We start from the raw sequence: 21,052 nt of genomic DNA, 5'->3' as shown, positions 1-21,052 counted from the left end.
GACAATTATTGTTTGCCTTTTTATAAATGTTCATTATTTTGTAACTTATGTTACCAGATTTGTTGTCTTTTAAAAGTTCTGATTTTGTATCTGCATGTATGTTGATATCTTCCAAGAAGTAAACTATATTTTATGTAGGTTTTCTCAATAGCCCTGAAGAAGTCTCTTTTTAGAGACGAAACGCGTCGGCTATTATTCTTCATGTCTATGTGGCTATGACTCTTCATGTTTATGTGAATATGTAATAAAGAAAAGTATTTTTTCAAGAAAAGTATATCGACGTTTTGGACATCCTTTTATATACTTATTGACTCTTCTGAATAGTGCTGAACCTTTTTGTGTATAATCACCATTATTATAACAAACCAGAAACTTCACACCATCTGCCCCAAATCACTGGCCCCTACTCTGCTAGCTATGGTGGGCTGTATCGTTCTAATGGTTCGCAATGTCTCTATCAGCCATTAATGTGTCCGTACCAACTAGGGTGTGTTCTCCTTCCGCCCCTCTCAGGTCGTCTAGGATCCCCAATTTGGCCACCATAGGGTACCGGTTAGTCGGTTTGATGAAGACTCTTGATAAAGTAAAGAAAATCATCTCCAATAGTCAGCAATGATCGGACAACCTCATATCGTGATAAAAGTCCCCTGTTTGCTGGGAACAACCGGGACTACTGGGCATTGAAATACCTTCGGGTGCGCCATAGCCTCACCTGCGTCAGATAAGTGACGTGAAGGTATTTAAGCTGCGTATGTCAAAGTTATGAAGGGATGGCGAGCACCGGAGAGGTCATATACATGCCCTGCCAGTCACAGTCATCTAGCGGCCCAACCCAGGCATCCCATTTGGTTCTCAGGTTCCCAAACAGGTCTGGAGAGTTGATCTCCAGAAACTTATGTGTTTTGGAAATCCCACCTTTCCCAAGGAGACCCATAAGAACCCTGGCCTCCAGTGTGCTAAACTCAGGATCTGTGGCCAGAATGTGCAAGTGTGTGTTGTAATTGGCAGACATTTCCCACTTTTGATATATCGTTTGGACTCCATTTGCCAAATCCTTCTAGGTGCATACTTTGTCCCAACCAGCAGACCTGCCAGAAGGGCGTCTCCAGTGTAAACGTCCGGTCCCACCCGGCCCACCTGAGCGAGGATTGCCATATCATGAACACCACCTGAGTAGCCTCAGGCAGCATCCAAGGGACAGGTGAACCATTCAGCATACCCATAATCGTGTTATAATTAATACATGCTGCTTCCAGGTGGAAGGCAGGATCTGCCCCCCCTCTTCCAATGATTCCCCACCAAAATCCTGGAAGCCAAATGATATAGGCGAATATCCGCATCATAGGTCCATGTTACACATTTGCGCAGTGCATTCTGGGATGGTCGCGCGGCCCGCAGATAGGAACTCATTTTGATCAGGTTACGGCACCAATTGGAAGGTTTTGCGATGCATTAAGAAAGCATGGCAGGGCCATTATCTTCAACAGAGCAGCTCTACCCAGTATGTTCAAGGGCAGCTTGGCCAATCTTGCCATATCTGTCGCAAGACCGGTCTCAGATCAATATTCCCTCTAATAATTTGTCTCTTTGAGCGGCTATAGAATGCTTGCGCGTGCACACTGCCAGTGTCAAGTCTGTGTGCAGAATCGAGAGTAGAGGCGCGTCATTATGGAGTGTACTGGGCAGGCCACATTGGATGGGGTGGGGGGAGTGTGAAAGAAAACAGATGGTTCACTCAAGATTTGTTTTTCCAACATCAAGCAATACAGTTTTTAGTTTGTCATCTGTTGCTTCAAGGATGTTTTTAGCCTTCCATTCAGTAAACTCATCCCTCCTTGAGTTTACGGTGGAGACATAGGCTGACTGCAGGACGCTTAGGGAGAAATCCTGAAAAGTATCACCCGACACTTAGTTCTCTACAGCATATTTTGAAAATGTGTAAATAGCATTGAAACAAAGCATAAAGAGCGAAGTAAGAGGGCCCAAGGGTCCTTGTGAGAAGCAGAAGCCAATAACGGAAAGGGCCAGGGTGCATATGTTGAAGACTCAGAGTACTGCCTCATCGGATGCAGGGCCGGCTCTAGGACGGCGCGATAGGTGCCACCGCACCGGATGCTGTCTTGGGGTGGGGCGTCATATTTACGAGTAATATCATTTTAAAAGCACCAACCTGCTGGCGCGTTCCTGGCCTGCAGCAATTTTTGTAGGCATCAATTAAAACGTCAAGATAACTCCAGTGATTCATCGTGTTCCTAGAATGAGACCGGAGGTTTGTCTAGTGGAAGTTTTGACTCATCCAAAGGTAGCGCAGAGGGTTAAAATGCCTGCTGCTAAGAACGTGTACCATGCAGATAACAAAGTGCATGTAGTGTAAATAGGTCAGTAGGATACTGCTTCTGTGAGAGAGCTCCTTTTGTTACTTGTCGTTTGTGAGTCCAAATCGTAATATAGAACATTGAGCTATTAACTGTCATCAAACAGCTGTGTGTAAACTGCAAGGTATATGTTGGAGCTATATATGTTTTTTGGCCCAGTCTTTCATTATCCTAATCTCGCCAAAGGGTTCATTTGGATGGAAAACAATTCTTGTTATTAAAGAGAACCCCTAACATTGGTGTTACATTTTAAATTCTGAATTTGTGCTTGTCCAGAAAGGACACAAACTATATTGCCTACCAGTATCGATGACATGTTACTCCTACACTACACCTTGCAGTCCTGTCTGATGTAACATTTCCCTACACTGATTTGCACACCTATGATTGTCTCTGCAATGCAATGTGTGTGTGTGTGGTGTGAAGTGCTCTGACACCTTACATGGCTATGAGTGGTGCTATAAAACTAAATGAATCGGAGAGACAGTGGTTCTGGATATTTGAGGGGCACTGTTAAAGGGCGATGGTGAGGGAATCCGGGGCATAGGTGGAGTCGCAGAGGGCGCCACCAGCGCTAAAGCCGGCCCTGATCAGATGTGCGGGACAGATAGTGGCTTAATTGCACCTCAGACAGAGAACAACACTGAGAGGCGCCATCTCTCCTGTCCAAGATCACCACCACCACCACGGCCATCAGTGGGCAATGTGAGCTTGGTAGCTGCAACATCATTGCCCCAGAAACAGATTGGGGGCCAGATGTACGACCGTTTTTTGCAGTCGCAAACAGGAAATCGGCCCGTTTGCGACCGCAAAATAGGTCTGCCCTATTTGCAAACCCTATTTTGCGAGTCACTAACCAATTACCGACTCATAAAATAGGGTTTGCAACTCACTAATAGGAAGGGGCGTGCTAAGGGCATCCCTTCCTAATAGCGAGTCGCACTTCAATGTTGGCCGCAAAACACTCGCAGTTTACCACCCATTTCAAATGGGTGGTAAGCCACTCGCAAACGAGAAGGGGTCCCTGGGGGCCCCTACCGCTTTGTGACTGGCAGTGAAAATATTTTTTAAGAGCGGGCAGTGGTCCGACAGACCACTGCCTACTTCTCAACAATGAAACAGTAACGTTTCATTTTTCTTTTTTAAATGCACCCCGTTTACCTTTAAGGAAAATGGGCTGCATTTAAAAGAAAAAAAACTGCTTTATTTAAAAAGCAGTCACAGACATGGTGGTCTGCTGACCCCAGCAGGCCGCCATCCCTGCGAGTGCCAGCCATGCCCAATGAGGTCGCAAATTGCACCTGCCTCATGAATATTAATGAGGCAGGCAATTTGCGACCCCATTAGGAATCGCAAACAGTGTCTGAGACACTGTTGTAAATTCCAATCTGTGAGTCACAAAGTGATGCAATTTGTGAGTCGCAAATTGACGCAATTTGCGAGTTGCAAATTGAGAGGGTCGTAGATCTTGCCCTTGGAGTGGCTGAATGTTGTAAATACAGGGAGAGAAACAAAGATGTTGAGGATGGCTTAATTAATGAGAAAGAAGCCAGATCCGGCAATACAACAGTGGGGTGATGGAATCTGGCACTCCATGCTACATAGGAAGTAACTATCAGGGGAGGAGCACAATGCATCGTCTGGCATACAAGTAATACCATACGATTCATCAGGCCTAGTCAAGCCTTGCACATGTGCCTGCTTGCCCTTGGTGAGATTGACTTTTTGCTAGCAAATGAGTCTTACTTCTCAGCAAGGAACAGAGGAACCGGTTGGATCAGGTACATTCCATGACTATTTTTACTTTTTTGTAGTTGAAGGGCAATCAAACATTTTGTTTCTAAACTTGTGCATGGTCGTTTCATTTTTACTTTCTGCTACTTTTAGTTATTGATTTATAATTGAAAAATTAGAACTTAAAGTAAATGAAATAATAGACCTGGAGGAGCCCCTGTCACATCGCATGAGACCCCCATCCCAATTCCACCTCCAATTTAGGAAAGAGCTGAAAACAGCTTTCTTTACGGTGCAGTGAAAGCTCACTTCCGCCCAGAGAACCCAGCTACGCCTTCAGTCACTCATTGGCTGTATTGCTGCCTTTAACATGTGTAGTGCTCGGTTTCCTTTCAGCCAGGTGTGCACCATACAGTTGCCACGTGCATACCTAGCTCTGCGCTCTTGGTAAGGGTTAACACAAATGAGTATCTTGAAATGGCGTCTAATAGCCTGGCCTTGGGTCTTGTTACATCCTGCTTTTCCTCCTTCTCTGTCCTTCTTTTGTGTTTGTTCTATGCCCCTCAGCCTGTATCTGTGATGTCACCTAAGAGTTCTTTTTGTGTATGTTTGATTCTACTTCCAGTTAGATCTGAGGCTGAGCAGCAGGGCAGCTGCTCCCGGTGGGGCTTAAACTGGGTTTTAACTGGATCTTAAACTGGGGTCTTTACTCAATTACATCCTTGCTTGTATCCTGTACATTGTTTCCTGATGAATGAGAATAAACCTATATCTGGATGCAGCAACCCAAGGACTCATCTTTTATTTTATGGAATTTTACACTGGCGACGATTTGAAGGAAGAAACCACGCGTGATCAAAGACATTTTACAAGAGAAACTAGAAGAAATTAAATGAACCTTATGTCCAACCCCTTGATTGCCCCACCGGTGTCTACAACAACTGACAGCCTGAAGTAAGTTGGGTTTGGGACATGTTAAAGTACGCCTAACGTTGGATGTTTAAGTTGTCACCTGCTTTTTTTAAATCTGCTCTTACATGGAATTTGCACCTTGATTTTGAGACTCTCCGCCTTACACACATCTTAAAAAAGGAGGAGATTTTATTTGATCAACTGCCACGTGTTTAAAAGGGTATGTAGATACCTGAAGTCTGTGCACTCTACTTTAAGTTAAGTTGATCTGCTATTTCACTGCGTACCACTGAGGGGAGCCAGTGTATTTCTCAATCTTGCGGAACTATTTCAGCACGTCCTGGATATAGTTGGGCTATGATCTACAACATTCGGTGCTTCCTGACGTTCAACATGTGACTGTGATGCAGTGGGATATCATTGTCTGTGATGGATTGCGGTGTTTGGTGCACTGTTACAAGCGTCTGCACTCATGGTACAATGTTACAAGGATTACGACCTTTCCTGATTCAAGAATTACTAAACTACTGAATTTCCTTGGTTAAGCACTTTAAAGATTCACACATTCAATCGGGGGTGAAGATCGGGTCCCGTTGTGAGGTGACTGTAACATATGGTGCATTCAGGTGACATTCATTTCAAGGAGGTGGTTATTTTCGGACTACTTGGGACTACTTGTTGGATCGTTGCAAAATGACATTGTGTTAAAAAACATTATAAACGACTATTTGGGAGTCACCCCACGGATTCTGCTCGTGCTCCTCAACCTTTCTGCCACGCGAGTTCTGCTGTCACCACGCGCAGCCTCCTGTTTCTTTAGTGCTGAGCTGACAAGACGTGCCGTGAGCCACCCGGCTCGACGTCACGCACGTGCAGCCATTTTCTGATTGGAGAGTTCTTCTGCCAACCACTTTATGCCAACCACGTAGCAGTCACGCAGTGGCTACGTTTTGCTGTTTGCTTATTGTCTTCCTAAGGAAAAGATTATCGGCACTTTCATCCATGTTTCTGTAAACTTGCCAAAAGTATAAGCTGCCTCCGAAGTTGGACCACGGTGACTACTTTTGTTATTTTAATTTGTTATGTTTTAAATGTTGTGTATCACACTATGCATATTTGTTAAGTTATGCAGTGTGTTATTTACGTTGTAATTTACTCTTGCGTACATTATTCAGTTATTTTGTGTGATGGGTTTTGAAGGTATTGATTCTATTATTGCGTACTTTTCTGGAGCCACAATTGTGCTCAACCTTTGTTGAGGTGCTCATTTGCTGTCATTTTGGTGATGTGTTTTGAGATATTTTATTTAACGTGCATTTATGCGGAGCCAGTTGGTAATAGGCCACTTAGGGCTCAGTGTTTTATTTTGAGCCATAGGGGCGCTCAGTTTTATGTTTGAAGATTGTGTTGGACTTATTTAACGTGCATTTATGCGGAACCACATTAGTGCCCAAAGTGTTTTTGAGGTGTTCATGATCATGGAGATTGGTTGCTCCAGTGTCTGGACTTTTTTGATCTGTATTGTTGCGGAGCCACATCGGTGCTCATTTTTGAGGCGCTCCATTCTTTTCAGGTTTAACGGTAAAGAGCCATAGTGTGCTCAGTTATATTCGTGCTCGGTTTCATGTGAGGAGGTTTTGTGCTTCTCAATTTTTGGATTTCTTAGTGGTATTCGGTTTTATGAAGAGTCGTGTAAGTGCTCATTGTGCTTTGTATGGTTGAAGCTTATTTATGATGAACTACTTAGGTACTCTATCGTTTAGAGGTGTTCAAATTTATTGGTGGAGTTGCTCCACTAATAGAGCAATAGGTTGCTCAACTCTGTTTATATGAACCACGTTTGTGCTCTAATGTTTTAGAGGAGTTCATATTTCATTTATTAATTGATGAGGAGGTTTTGGGAGCAGTGTTCTCCAATTCTATTTTAAGAAGTTTTGGTATTTGAGTGTTCCAGTTCAGAAATGTTTAATTGAATTTCCCCAAGTGAGGGGGATAGTGATCATTTCATCTAAACGGCGTTATATTTGAAAATGTCGTTATATTTATGAATATATTGTAAATGTTTGATCTTTATCTTCTTTCACTTACTTTGCGAAGAGGGTTTACTTTGTATGTGCTGTTTGTTCTATCACTCACTTTCCTGTTCTATTTCACATCTGTCTCTTATTTCTGTCAAGGAGGGAGATGTGTTACATCCTGCTTTTCCTCCTTCTCTGTCCTTCTTTTGTGTTTGTTCTATGCCCCTCAGCCTGTATCTGTGATGTCACCTAAGAGTTCCTTTTGTGTATGTTTGATTCTACTGCCAGTTAGATCTGAGGCTGAGCAGCAGGGCAGCTGCTCCTGGTGGGGCTTAAACTGGGTTTTAACTGGATCTTAAACTGGGGCCTTTACTCAATTACATCCTTGCTTGTATCCTGTACATTGTTTCCTGATTAATGAGAATAAACCTATATCTGGATGCAGCAACCCAAGGACTCATCAATATTTTATGGAATTTTACAGGTCTCATTGGAAATTCCTAACTGATCCAGGGGTATCTGTAAGTTAAGTAAAGCTAGAAGAAAATCAGGCATGTGCAACATGTGGCTGTACTCTGCCCAGCATACTCCCTACTCCTAGCTACTATTGTTAACCTGCAGGCAGATAGCACTGACAGTGGTATGCTTATATTTGCATGACATAAAAAGTTTTTTTTTTAACTTATTTTTATCACTATAAATTACAGTAATACACCGATTATGGCATAATATGGGATTAAAGAATGGTCGACATCAATGGACAGTGGGGCTTTAATAATGTTGGTGTGGCAGCCTACAAGTAAATTACACATTTGGACACTGGTAGCTCTGACCCCACCCTTCACTCTTCCCAGACGATGACAATGCCGACTAAAAGCAACATAAGGACTTGAAGCGCTGCCAGTCCTCAGGCCTGTGGCAATCATTACAACAAACGAGTGAGTCCTTTTCCTCTTTCTTCAGTGACATGAACTGTTTTAGCACTTCTGGTTGCATCTTGTTTAATAAACCCAAACGGTAAAACAGATAATGGATTTGGGCAGCCTCCTGCAAGACACAGATCTGACAATGTTTGCACCGGTTGTCAGCCTTCTGAATTCGACATTCAAGTACCGTTGAGCTAGGGGATATTATTATAGCAAGATGGCATCCCTGTGTCATAATGATAAAGAATCGTGTGAGAGTTCTATTCATCAGCACTTACTGGTTTCAGCATAGCCACATACATTGCTGCAAGGCTTTGATCAGTGACGTAGCTAGAGCTTTTGCTGCCCGGGGCGGTCCCTGAGTTTGCCCCAGTGACGGCCGGTGCAGGTAAGAGTGTGTGGGGGGGGAGGAGGCGGGAGAGAGTCGATAGTCATCTCTTGAAAGAAGCATGCTACTTTTTATTCCAAGACTGGTTCACAGTTTTGTCTCTTCTCTGTGAACTGAAAAGAGACTATATGTTTATAAACAGGTTACCGCCCACTGATGCAAGAGATGCTGCTCACAGGGAAGTCATCTTCACTAGCCTTATGATTTCAGTGAGTGTGCGCTCTCAAACCGCCTGTGTGCGGCATAAAGCTGTAATCTATGCGGCGGCAGGCATTCTCTTGCTTACAGATTTTGAGAAGGCGTTCAACCCTCTGGATTGGGGTTTCCTCGAGGGCTCCACTTGTAGATGGGCTTCGGGCCTAAGTTATGTCCTATGTGCGTGTTCCTTATACCCGCCCAGTCCGGTACAAGTTGTTCTTTCATCCCTATTGCTGGTCCGCACGGGCACCAGGCACGGATACCCCTTGCACCCCATTTTATTTGCGCTGGTCACTGAGCCTCTCATGATATGGATTAGGTGTGACCTCCAGGTTTGGACATTTGACTTGGGATGGTGACGGAGGACAGGATTGCACTATACGCAGATACGACCCTTGCCTGATACAAATAATGACTTTTTTCAGCACAGTGTCAAGACTTCTGGTGAACTGGATCAAATCCACTCTAGTGCCCTTAAAAGAGGATATAGGTGCAATGGAATGGCAATCACGGCTGCTGCTCTGCAGGTTTAGGGCCTAATTTAGATTTCGGCAGATGTGTTACTGCGCCACAACGGTGGTGGATATCCCATCCGCCAAAATCGAAATCTCATGATATCCTATAGGATTTATATTTCGGCATATGGGATATCTATCATCGTTGGGACAGAGTAACCCGTCTGCCGAAATCGTATATTGCCCTCGATCTCGACTGCATATGGCATGTTAATCTGGGCCACAGTTCCGTCTAAGGTGCGGACCTGCTGTACAGACACAACAGCCTTGAGATATATATAGCAAATTTGGGAACAGCAGTGTTTGAAATCAACAGGGTATCAATACGACCCCGTTGTGTTTGGCAGGAATCATCTCCTTCAGCGCCAATTCCATTTCAACTTGCGTGATTGGCTGCTCCAACACCACCACTTCACTAGGACTCAACTGCGGCAGATCTGCTACAAGGGGAGAAGATTGCTTACGAGGTGGGCGCTCACGTGCTGCATGGGAGGAGCGATAATAGTAGTCCATAAAAGACCCCTGCAATCTCCACCGCAGTGTATACCTGGCTGCCCTCCTTACCCAGCATATGAGGGACAGGTCTAGAGGTCATATTCCTTGTAGCTAACCAAAACAACAATTTACCAGATCTATCACCCAATTCATACACCTTCTGGGTCGAGGCAATCCAATATTGAGAGCCTCTTCAAGGCGGAGTTTTCTCAGAGAGGCCCTGTCAATCGCTACGTGGTTCTTTTTCCTCATTCTGGTGGCCATTCTGTTCTCACTCCCATGCCAAGATGCCTACCTCCAGTTCTAGAGTTTGGTGCTGGTCCTCACTTTGTTTTCCCCTTATCTCACAAGCCCTACAATAGTCGCCTTTCCAGCCACCCACACAGAGTCAGGCAATTCCACAGACCCTTTGCTCAAGGAAATTCAGCATTTCCTGCCTTGGGAATTTCGCACATTGATGATCCACTAAGTGCCAGGCATTGAGGTTCCAAATTGGGCACTCACCTTCCATCTGATTCCCAACGTAGACCATCACTGGGCCATGATCTGAAATGTGGGCAACCTTTGTATGAGTCATATTAGTAGTCGGTAGAAGCAATTGGTCAATACAAAACATTGTATGGTGCACTGCTGATACATATGTATGTGCATGAGTCTGCATTTTCCAAACCCTCCATGTGTCACATAGTCCCAGCCCTCTATCCAATCTGCCAACCACCCCTTCCCGCCCTGCTTTGCCTCAATGGGGTTTGTGGAGCCTAAGTGCCATTCATGTCTCTTCCCACTACGATGCCCCCTGAAAAAAAAACAGGATTATTTGCTGAATAACCTGGAGGGTGGACTTGGCTAGCTTCTGAGGCTCATAAGTGCCCAACAGGTTAAACTGATGACCTTCAAGGGATCCTTCAAGGACCTCATACCTTCCAAGGGGTCCAAATAAATGTTAAATGCAGAAACCACAAGTGGCAGGTTTTTATGTAAAAGGATTGCTACCCCTCTGGATCCCATGGTGTGCCCTGCATGGTGCACCCTGTAGAATCCAAAGCTAGCAATAAAAGGACACCTAGAGCCCAATAGATGGGTTTCCTGAAGCACAAGGACTGCAGATGCCTGTTGATGTGCAAATTTGAGCACCGCCCCCTTTTAATATGGTTACTAAGGTTGTTCATGTTCCAGACCATAACTGAAAGGTCGTGCAGCGCCTCTGGTAGACGTATGCACCTGTGGTGTACCACCGATGTGTGGAACATACATTAAGTGGCGCAGTAGTAGTGGTCCTGTGCTGAAACTCAATGGATATGTCTCAAGACAAACAAACAAGAACCTCACCCACCCCCCTGCCCCCAATATACCTGCCACCCCATACTTCTACCCCAGAGGCACCTGTCGTCCAAACACTAAACCAAACTACAAACTAGATGAGTATTTGTTCCCTAAACGTTCCCATTCTCCCAGCCAGCCCTGCCAGAAACAGACAATAAAACTTTAGGATAGAGTGTTACTGGCAAATACAGCTTGATACACGTGTACAGTTAAGCCCTCTATATGGCAAACCAGCTGAAAAAGTGATCCTTGGGCCTCCAGGTGGGGACCCACTCCTCCAAGACTTTCGACCAGAGCCAGCCCCTCTCCCCCCTCAGAATTTCTAACAAAGCGCATGTTGTTTCTCTGAGCCCTTTTCTCTGCATCCTCTCATCAATCCTCCAAGGTTTTGGATGATCCTGACAGCTATTGGGCTCTATCACAGTACGGAGTAGGGCCCCGCTGCAGCAGAGTCCATGGGGAGGGGTCCCAGTTCAGTGCAGTCCCTGGGCGTGCTCCCCTCGCAGGCCCTCCACCCCTACCCACCAGCAATATCCGGTTTCCAGTGCCAGTGCTGTGCTGCCGTCCTGACCCAATGTGGTGCCCTCGCTTGTGCCCCATCAAGCCTCTGATGCCCCTGTCCAGGCCTCAGCTGGAGCTTCTCTGCCAGAGAAGTCTTGATGGTCTCCAGCCACTGTGATTTCGAACCAGCAATCCGATCTCTAGCCAATTCTCCATCCAATTCTCAGGTTGCCGCCACCATGACGCTCTTATCGTCCATGCCGCATCCGTTGGCCTTCTGACAGAATAGAGGGAAGTAGTACTTGGAATCCAAGCTTCTTCTGATCTTTCCTGCAACTGTGCCCCACTACGGGTACACAACATAGTGCCAGCAACCAGGATTACGGTGAATTTAGCAGGCGGGCCGACAGGAGCTCAGATGAGGACGTCCACCATCTTGGCAGGTCCTTTAGAAAGGTTCTGTTATGCATACTTTCTGTGTTGGAAATCAAAACAGCTCCTGCGTGGTACTGATTTTCTTTGTTGATGTAGAGTCCTTGAAACCGGATGCAGTAAAATAGAACACATTTACAATATGAAATGCTTTTTTAGTAAGTGATAGCGTTTATTGTGTTGCACAGTGAAAGAAAAAAGTTACATAAGGTTCCATGCAATAATATAACATACTTAAAAGTAATGAATGATGAGATTGGATTTTAGAAGTAAATCTCATTAGTAATCCATAGAGACAATAGTAAATAGGATAACTTGGTTTAACTATGGTACCAAAGAACCATAGTATGAAAATTATACATAAGTATATGTGCATTATTTCACATCTATTGGAATGTCAGTGTTTTGAAGGTAATACAAAATTTAATTTCAGTGGTAGAACTTTACATTTCCCTTGGTCCAATGAGAAATTACATCAGTTTCATTTTTGACCTCACGTCCACTGTTGGGAAGTTACCCTAGTGACTTGTTGAGCAAGGGGCTATAACATGGGAACATAAAACAAGCCAGCTCTGAAACGGTCCATAGGAGAGAATGGAACACGCTTGAAATGAAAGAGACTCTGCTACATCCTGTGATATGTTTGTTATTCATTAGTTATAAGGCCCATAGTTGCTAAACACCATACTAAAATACATTACCAAAAATTCAAAGAGTGCTACATAGTCACTGTTCTCCTTGATATGACCATTCTCATAAAACATATTACAAGGGTATTCACCCTATCATTTTCTGTCTACATATTTAGGCCGTATTGGCTTTTCCTTATTGCAAAAACCTAATAAAACTTGTTATAAAAAAAACATATTTCGTCACCTATAACTTCGCAAAGGCTATATTAATAAAATGTAATTGCATTTTTTAGGATAGGTTTGATGAATGAAGTTTTATGAAAGTTCCATTTTGTATGGGTATGTTACGTTTTGGAACAAGACGCAGGAGAGGTGTCAGTGTGTCCCCTTAACCTCTCGCCTTTCAAGAGGACGACAGCGCATCTTTGATTCTTGTGCTCATCGCACTGTACGTTTTCCACCACACCACCCAGCTGTCACAAGTGTCTCCACGGTTGTGGCGGCTCGGAGGAGAGGCCAGCATATACGTTATGGAGTGATGGGTGGGGTAGGTGGCGGGCAGAGTGCAGAGGTACATGGGATGCCTAATATGGGGTTCTTCCTTCACCTGCAATTTCTTGGAAACACTGTTCTTCTGGAAGAGTAAGCACGACTAGCTTTGTATCTATGCCTATTTAAGATGGCTGCCTCTCCTGTAGACCCTCTCTGAAGTTCTCGTTCCAAGATGGTTTTAACTTTTTGTCAGTACTCAACGAGTTAGAAAAAGGGCATCATGAGCAGAGAAAGACCAAGAGACGCATACAAGCATCTGATCATCGGAAGCCTAGAAGCAGGGCTCAAGACAAGACACCAACACATGACGCAAAGGGAACCCATAGAAAGTGATTGGAGCAGGGCTCAAGACAAGACACCAACACATAACGCAAAGGGAACCCATAGAAAGCGATTGGAGCAGGGCTCAAGACAAGACACCAACACATAACGCAAAGGGAACCCATAGAAAGTGATTGGAGCAGGGCTCAAGACAAGACACGAACACATAACGCAAAGGGAACCCATAGAAAGCGATTGGAGTAGGGCTCAAGACAAGACACCAACACATAACGCAAAGGGAACCCATAGAAAGTGATTGGAGCAGGGCTCAAGACAAGACACCAACACATAACGCAAAGGGAACCCATAGAAAGTGATTGGAGTAGGGCTCAAGACACCAACACATAACGCAAAGGGAACCCATAGAAAGCAATTGGAGCAGGGCTCAAGACACCAACACATAACGCAAAGGGAACCCATAGAAAGTGATTGGAGCAGGGCTCAAGACACCAACACATAACGCAAAGGGAACCCATAGAAAGCGATTGGAGCAGGGCTCAAGACAAGACACCAACACATAACGCAAAGGGAACCCATAGAAAGCGATTGGAGCAGGGCTCAAGACAAGACACCAACACATAACGCAAAGGGAACCCATAGAAAGTGATTGGAGCAGGGCTCAAGACAAGACACGAACACATAACGCAAAGGGAACCCATAGAAAGCGATTGGAGTAGGGCTCAAGACAAGACACCAACACATAACGCAAAGGGAACCCATAGAAAGCGATTGGAGCAGGGCTCAAGACAAGACACCAACACATAACGCAAAGGGAACCCATAGAAAGTGATTGGAGCAGGGCTCAAGACAAGACACCAACACATAACGCAAAGGAAACCCATAGAAAGCGATTGGAGCAGGGCTCAAGACAAGACACCAACACATAACGCAAAGGGAACCCATAGAAAGTGATTGGAGCAGGGCTCATGACAAGACACCAACACATAACGCAAAGGGAACCCATAGAAAGTGATTGGAGCAGGGCTCAAGACACCAACACATAACGCAAAAGGGAACCCATAGAAAGTGATTGGAGCAGGGCTCATGACAAGACACCAACACATAACGCAAAGGGAACCCATAGAAAGTGATTGGAGCAGGGCTCAAGACACCAACACATAACGCAAAAGGGAACCCATAGAAAGTGATTGGAGCAGGGCTCAAGACAAGACACCAACACATAACGCAAAGGGAACCCATAGAAAGTGATTGGAGCAGGGCTCAAGACAAGACACGAACACATAACGCAAAGGGAACCCATAGAAAGCGATTGGAGTAGGGCTCAAGACAAGACACCAACACATAACGCAAAGGGAACCCATAGAAAGCGATTGGAGCAGTGCTCAAGACAAGACACCAACACATAACGCAAAGGGAACCCATAGAAAGTGATTGGAGCAGGGCTCAAGACAAGACACCAACACATAACGCAAAGGAAACCCATAGAAAGCGATTGGAGCAGGGCTCAAGACAAGACACCAACACATAACGCAAAGGGAACCCATAGAAAGTGATTGGAGCAGGGCTCATGACAAGACACCAACACATAACGCAAAGGGAACCCATAGAAAGTGATTGGAGAAGGGCTCAAGACACCAACACATAACGCAAAAGGGAACCCATAGAAAGTGATTGGAGCAGGGCTCAAGACACCAACACATAACTCAAAGGGAAGCCATAGAAAGCAATTGGGTCCCTGGGCTTGGCGAGTTTGGAGAAGAGACCAGTGAAGTTTGGGAGGAAAACGAGCATGTTCAAATAAGTGGTATTTCTAGGTCATCTGGCAGTTTTAGGTCACACAGTTCTATGTAATGCTAGGCAATAGCAGTGTAAAGAGGCTGGAAATGTTAACCATGCTGTCTGGCAACATTCTGTTCGGGTTGTTGTGCCTGCCGTGACTCACTCTACTTCATTCTCTGGCTTTACATTCCTTTGCTTTTATTCTTATGTTCGTTCTTTTTTCCTTTGTGTTTCCCACTTCCCTTCTGTTTCTATTTCTCTTGCTGTTGACACTCCATGAGGTTTGTCCCAGTTAGACCTTAGCACACGCAGGTCCTTTGTTTGACTATTACTAATATTGACTCTTTGTGTTTGATACATTACAGAGGTCTATTCATCCGCTCCACAGAGCACGAGTTACTAGATTAGATAGAGTAAAGGCCTGACTGGAACCAAGACTTCACATTACTTTGTACCAGTCACTGATGAAATGTGCCTTCCCTTCCTTCCCTTGTTCAGTTTCCTCATTCCCCCTGGAGTTTGCACTAGTGTGCCTTGCAGTGCTTCAAGGACAAACTCTGCTGGGAGGCGGGGTTTGATTCAAAACATCTATCTGCTAGTTAACCCTCACGCTCCAACAGACCTGGAGACCTTTTTCCTGTGATTTTACTGCTTGGAGCATATGTGAGAAACCCTTTTTTCAGAGAAGGTTGCATCGTGAGGCATTCACCCTTTTTAGGTCTCGCCTGACCCAGCGCATGCGCTGCTCTGGGGAGACTTATTGAGAGGGCTCCAAAAAGTGCTACCAGGCCAGCCTAGCGCTACAGTGCATGTGCGCGGGCGCGCGCGCCACGCTTTACCTCAATTACTTTCACTTTTGCAGCCGCACGGCCGCTTTGATGTTTGATCTTGATCGCGATCACTTTCACTTTCGCTGCCGTATGGCCGCTTTGCATAGCCAATAGGTCTCGCTTTTGGGACCTTATAAGTATTTAGTTATGCAACTGTTGCATGGGTAAATACTTATAAGGTCCCAAAGGCGAGACCTATTGGCTATGCCAATGCTTGTTTGTGTTGTGTTCAATGCCGAAACAAATTCTTTTTGATCCTGAATTTTTGCTGTATTTTTTCTTCCGCAGGATTTCTTTGGCTTCTTATTTCTAGAAGGCCTTATGCTGGGCGCTCTCGCTCAACCTTGATTCAGGGTAGTTTTAATGCCTTGCTTTTCAACCCTGGCATTACATTACCGATAAACTACAGTAAAAAATGACCAATATTGCGGAGGAGTTTCGTTCCTGCCCTTTGTGTTTTTTCCTCCTCACTGAGACCCTCTTAAGGAGACACTTGTACTTTTAAATGAATAGTTAAGTGCAGAGCGGTAACCCCGCGGAACCGCCCTTTTTAAGGCAGTCAAAACTAGAGCAAATAGTGTGAGGATCACTGACTCCAGTCTGGCCAGGAAGTTCTGTTTGCAACTGAGAAGAAGCAGATGTAACATAACCTAAATATGGCATTTAAAGATTGCACGTTATCCTATGTTACCATTCATAAATGACCAGGTACCAAGAGAACACTTGAGCAGATTTATTTCAGGGAGGACACTGTGAAAAAAGGTACCACTTAAAAATGCTTAAAATCCCTTTCAAGTGAATTATGTGCTTGTTTCTCTGCCATGTACCTTAGTTGCCAAATGACAGCGGTATAATTTCTAAGATATACTAAATGCACTTTTTCCATGAACACAATTTTGACTGCTTGCTAGATACAATTGTAGTGTCTGTCGTGGTCGTGTGTCACCATTTGAATGAAGTCCAGGCCCTTTTATTTGCTTCTCATCTCTTGGAAGTGATTACACCGTAGCTGAGGACTCTCTTTCTTATTTTGAGGTCATTACAAAGGCCCATTATGCGTATTTTTTAATAACAATAAGTGCCATTAGAACTATTAATGAGCAAGAAAGAAGCGGCAGTAGAAGGGGCCCCACTGTGGTAGGCTGTTGCTGCTGCATAAGACTCAACCACCATGTAATGGTCACTTCATGTCTGGTTGAGGTCTGTAGAGACGGGCTGCAGTGTCACAACTTTCCATCTATAGGTAATATCAAGTGGAGGTTCATACAGTCCATTTGTGAATGTTGTTTGTTTACATGCATTGACGCATTAAAAGTCAGACCGATTGATTATGCCAGTGCTTGCTACTGTGGGCTGTCCAATTTAAAAAGATGGGGAAATTGAGGTAATAAGCGGACATAAAAGAACCTAATTGGGTACACTTTCAAATCTGCCTCTTTTTTTCTTCCTGAATGCTAAATAAGAAAGCATCTCTCCTTACTGTGCTTTGTTCACTTAATATGCAAATACATGAAGAACCCCTGATAAACTGAAGGGCCTTTGTGAAGTGTTGCTGACTGTAAACCTGCAGGCCTCTGCCAACCCAGTGCATTGTCATATTAGGAGACCTGTACTGCACGGTGTACTTTTGACGTTATATTACAAGGCACATTTGATTCTCGCCGCTCAAAATTGGACCAGTTCATTCTTCTGTTTTTAGGGGAGGGGAGGACTCCAAAAAAACTTTGGAATTCAAACGGGGGTTGGACTTATATCCAGAATTCGCTAAAACAGATTTAATTTTGCAGAAGACATTGCAAAGGTAGATTTGGGTATCCAGTCCTGAAAACAACTATTTTTTTTAATATACGGAAGAACAAGTGTCTTGAAAACTCAACTCTGCTGTTGTGACGTAAAATAATTTTGGGGCGCGAGCTGAACAATTAACCCCCTTTGCAATTGTTTCCTGTTTTGACAAATCGACCGAGCAATGCCAAACTAATGCGGCGTTGTAAACCATCTAACAAGCCCAAATGCTTCACCGCGTGTGAATTCCTAAAGTACATAATGATGGCGTCATTCAACCTTAACTTACTGCAAAAAAGCACCTACATACAAATGTATCATTACAAATTCATTTACAAAGAAAACCATCTGAAATCTTTAACAAACTCTTTAAATCAATGTTTACTAAATTGGTGCAGATAACAAAAGAATAATTTAAAATGTAATGAAACCTGCTGGAAGTATTGGGATTTAAGCACAGTTGGGAATTTAGACGCATCATGTAAGATTCTACATGATAAGTCCATCATTTGTACAATTTAAACTAAAGTTTGGTCGGTTTAAGGACAAAAAATGTATGAATCTTGATTTTTAGATATTTTTCCAGATTAACTTGCATTTGGCCAGGTTATTTTACAGTTTGCACATGATAATTTTTAGACTACGAATTGTGGTTTAAAAGAAATCCATGCACTAAACTCGCAGGAATTTCTAGAATTGGGGTTCATCATGTCGGGGATTGTTGTATGTGACTATGGTCATGGAGGCCACACGATGGGGCAAGAATACAGAAGGGCAACACAAGACACATATTTATAAAATTGCACGTAACCAAATGTTTTTATCGATTCAAACACATACCGAAATTTACTTCACTCACTAAATTGTTAACCTAAAACATTCTGGAATAAAATCACATCATAACCCTTGCACTAAATAGAATGTATGGAAAACTTTAGTAAGTAAATAATAGATGTAGATCCAACAAGAAGGTAAAAAAACTGACCTAGGATTAGGGCAGCAAAACTAAGAACCCATGCTGTTTCTAACTCTCATTATCAGGGTGCAGCGTTTTAGGTCTTGCCTATACAGCGGATGCACTGTCTCTTCAAGCCCTTTACTTTTCTAACCGTGAGCTTGAAGACCGCCCATTGCTTACCAAATAGTTTACTACTTATTGGTCAGCTGCTGTCGGGTTCCTTCCTCTTCATGTGTTTGTCACTTCCCTGGAGCAGGGACGCATTGTGTCATTCCACTGCTACTTTATTTTAGGTGCTACATTTTTATTTGTGTTTAAGCATTCTACCAGAGTGTGACTCCCTCATGTGATTCTCCTCCTACCGCGTCCTGCCCACCACCTCGTCCATGTTTGAACATGTCTAAACACATTCACAAGGCCAATACTTTGCTTAGGCGAGACCTTCTTTAACCCCTTCCATGCGGGGCGGATTCCCCCGCGGTGCTGACCGTTGCTTGCGCGGGCGTGGTCATGACGGAACGGTTCCGTCATGAGCACAGCGCAACCGACGCTCATGACGGAACCGTTCCGTCATGAGCGTCGAAGGGGTTAAAAAGAGGTTCTTCCCAAGCATCCAAATAGTATGTATAGCATAAAAGGCCTGATGCATAAGTCAGTAGAAAATGTCCCACATGTACCTTCCACAAATTTTCATATGGACCTGAAAAGAAAATATCAGTTTTTGCTAATTCATAGTATTTCTATATACATAACAGAAAATACACATAAATAAATATTTGTGTATTAGGAAATTCACATTTTGAGAACACACATGGCTTACTTTGCTCTTTAACAAGCTACCATATGAATGCATATCTCTTCTAAAAAGACTCTAAGGACGTAATTTGAGTTATCTTTGCAGGAAGTTTTTTCGGTGTACCTGCTTGGATCAATGTCAGTTGTGAACTAGGAATAATTAGAGTAAACCAGGTGCTTTACATTTGTGAATGGACAAATTCACTATGGGCGTGGCTTCCTTTATGGGTCTCTTCATAACTGCAACTTTCTGTCTTTGACCACTCTTGGGGGGCCTTCTATTTGTCATACGCAAATTGAATAATTTGATTCTGCTCTTTACCTGTCTACCATACTCGCAGAGTCATATTTTTCCCACAAGTGCAATTTATTACACCTGTGAAACATAAAACTGCGAATACGCATTTTACTCTACTCATTCTTTGGTAATTGGGTATGTACTTATTGGAATTTTGCCAATATTGGGAAAATTACTGGAATGGGTTTTGCCCAAAAACAATTAACCCAGCTTTGATATTGTTGGGATCATATTTTGAAACAATTAAGCAGCCTTCCTTCAAATAGGATATTTCGACTGAGAAAAACGATTCGATTACTGCATCCTATTATTGCCACTTAGGGTCGGCTGTCTTTGACTGTGTACGAAAATACAGCCCAGCAATTGTGGCTCAAGCTGATTATTATCATCATTACTAATTTGCTGCTGTACACATTGAGTTTTTGGAAGTGGCATAGACGCGTATGCTGCCACACACTTTGTATGCAGCAGCTCGATTCCAAACCCAACTACACAAAAACAGAACTTTGGAAATCTTGGCATAATTGCACAAGCCCTTTTAGAGGGCATAGAGGGAAAAGCACCACTTCTTCAGGTCCAGGAGGCCTTAATGATAATGTTTCTCACACAGAGCCTTGTAGAGAATCTCTGAAGATTGTTGCACATTCGTATGCTTTAGATTAAAATCAGAGGAAGATGACTGCATAGATACGTAAGGAGGCACTATTGCAGGAAATCCCCATCCTATATGTCACATTGTCTTGGAGGTAAAGATTCCTGCACTCCAAGTCTCTGAGGAATTCTTTAGGAAGGTGGATCTTCCTCATGTTCAGCTGGTACTATTGTTTACAAGATCCACAAGGTGTGTAAAGCAGAAAACTATATCAAGGAGGGCATCCAGATGCGACCAAGGGTCACCGAAGCATTTCTCTATGGTTGTTGGAGTAGCACAAAGCATCTTCTTGAACATGAAATGTTGTTTGAGACATGTAATATCTGTTGTTCTGCACCCAAGCGGATCTCCAGGTAGGAATTCAGGATGGTATAAACAGAAACTAGCTCCTTCATGAAGCTATCCAGGTACATTTGTGTTGCATCTTCATTGGCGCTTTACCAGCGTTGACGCTCTCAGTGAGACTCGGTCCTCTGATAGACAAGTAGGTAAGCCGTTTCACCCCTGGAAGGCAAAACAAATGACTGATAGCCAAAGTGAAGAAACTCAACATAATGACGTGTAAAGATTAGGTTTGATGTATATCTCTCAAGCAAGAAAACTCTGGATACAATACACGTAATCTAGGAAGAAATAAAAAGCATAGGACATAAAGTGAATCTATAAATAGAT

General features: G+C 43.7%; 2 protein-coding genes across 6 annotated transcripts in view; one reads left to right on the top strand and one right to left on the bottom strand.

Annotated features, from left to right (window-relative positions):
- The window catches only part of LOC146854315 (uncharacterized), a 186,194-nt gene that overhangs the window by 141,649 nt on the left and 23,493 nt on the right, over positions 1-21,052 (top strand). The window contains exon 7 of one of the 2 annotated variants that reach the window (XR_014981211.1): positions 7,894-7,977. The exons of the other annotated variant lie outside the window; for it this stretch is intronic. The gene's annotated coding sequence lies outside the window, so the exon portion shown is untranslated. The remainder of the gene's footprint in view (positions 1-7,893; positions 7,978-21,052) is intronic. 2 annotated transcript variants of the gene reach the window in all.
- The window catches only part of USP18 (ubiquitin specific peptidase 18), a 183,354-nt gene continuing 174,267 nt past the window's right edge, over positions 11,966-21,052 (bottom strand). For all 4 annotated transcript variants that reach the window (XM_085652111.1, XM_085652114.1, XM_085652113.1 and 1 more), the window contains one exon: positions 11,966-20,884. In XM_085652111.1, coding sequence (XP_085508237.1) covers positions 20,836-20,884 — 49 coding nt within the window. In that variant the 3' untranslated portion in view covers positions 11,966-20,835. The remainder of the gene's footprint in view (positions 20,885-21,052) is intronic.

The sequence above is a fragment of the Triturus cristatus genome, chromosome 4_1 (genome assembly GCF_964204655.1).
Source record: "Triturus cristatus chromosome 4_1, aTriCri1.1, whole genome shotgun sequence".
Lineage (NCBI taxonomy): Eukaryota > Metazoa > Chordata > Amphibia > Caudata > Salamandridae > Triturus > Triturus cristatus.
The sequence above is the reverse complement of the archived record's forward strand: the minus strand, read 5'-3'. Positions and strand labels throughout refer to the sequence as shown.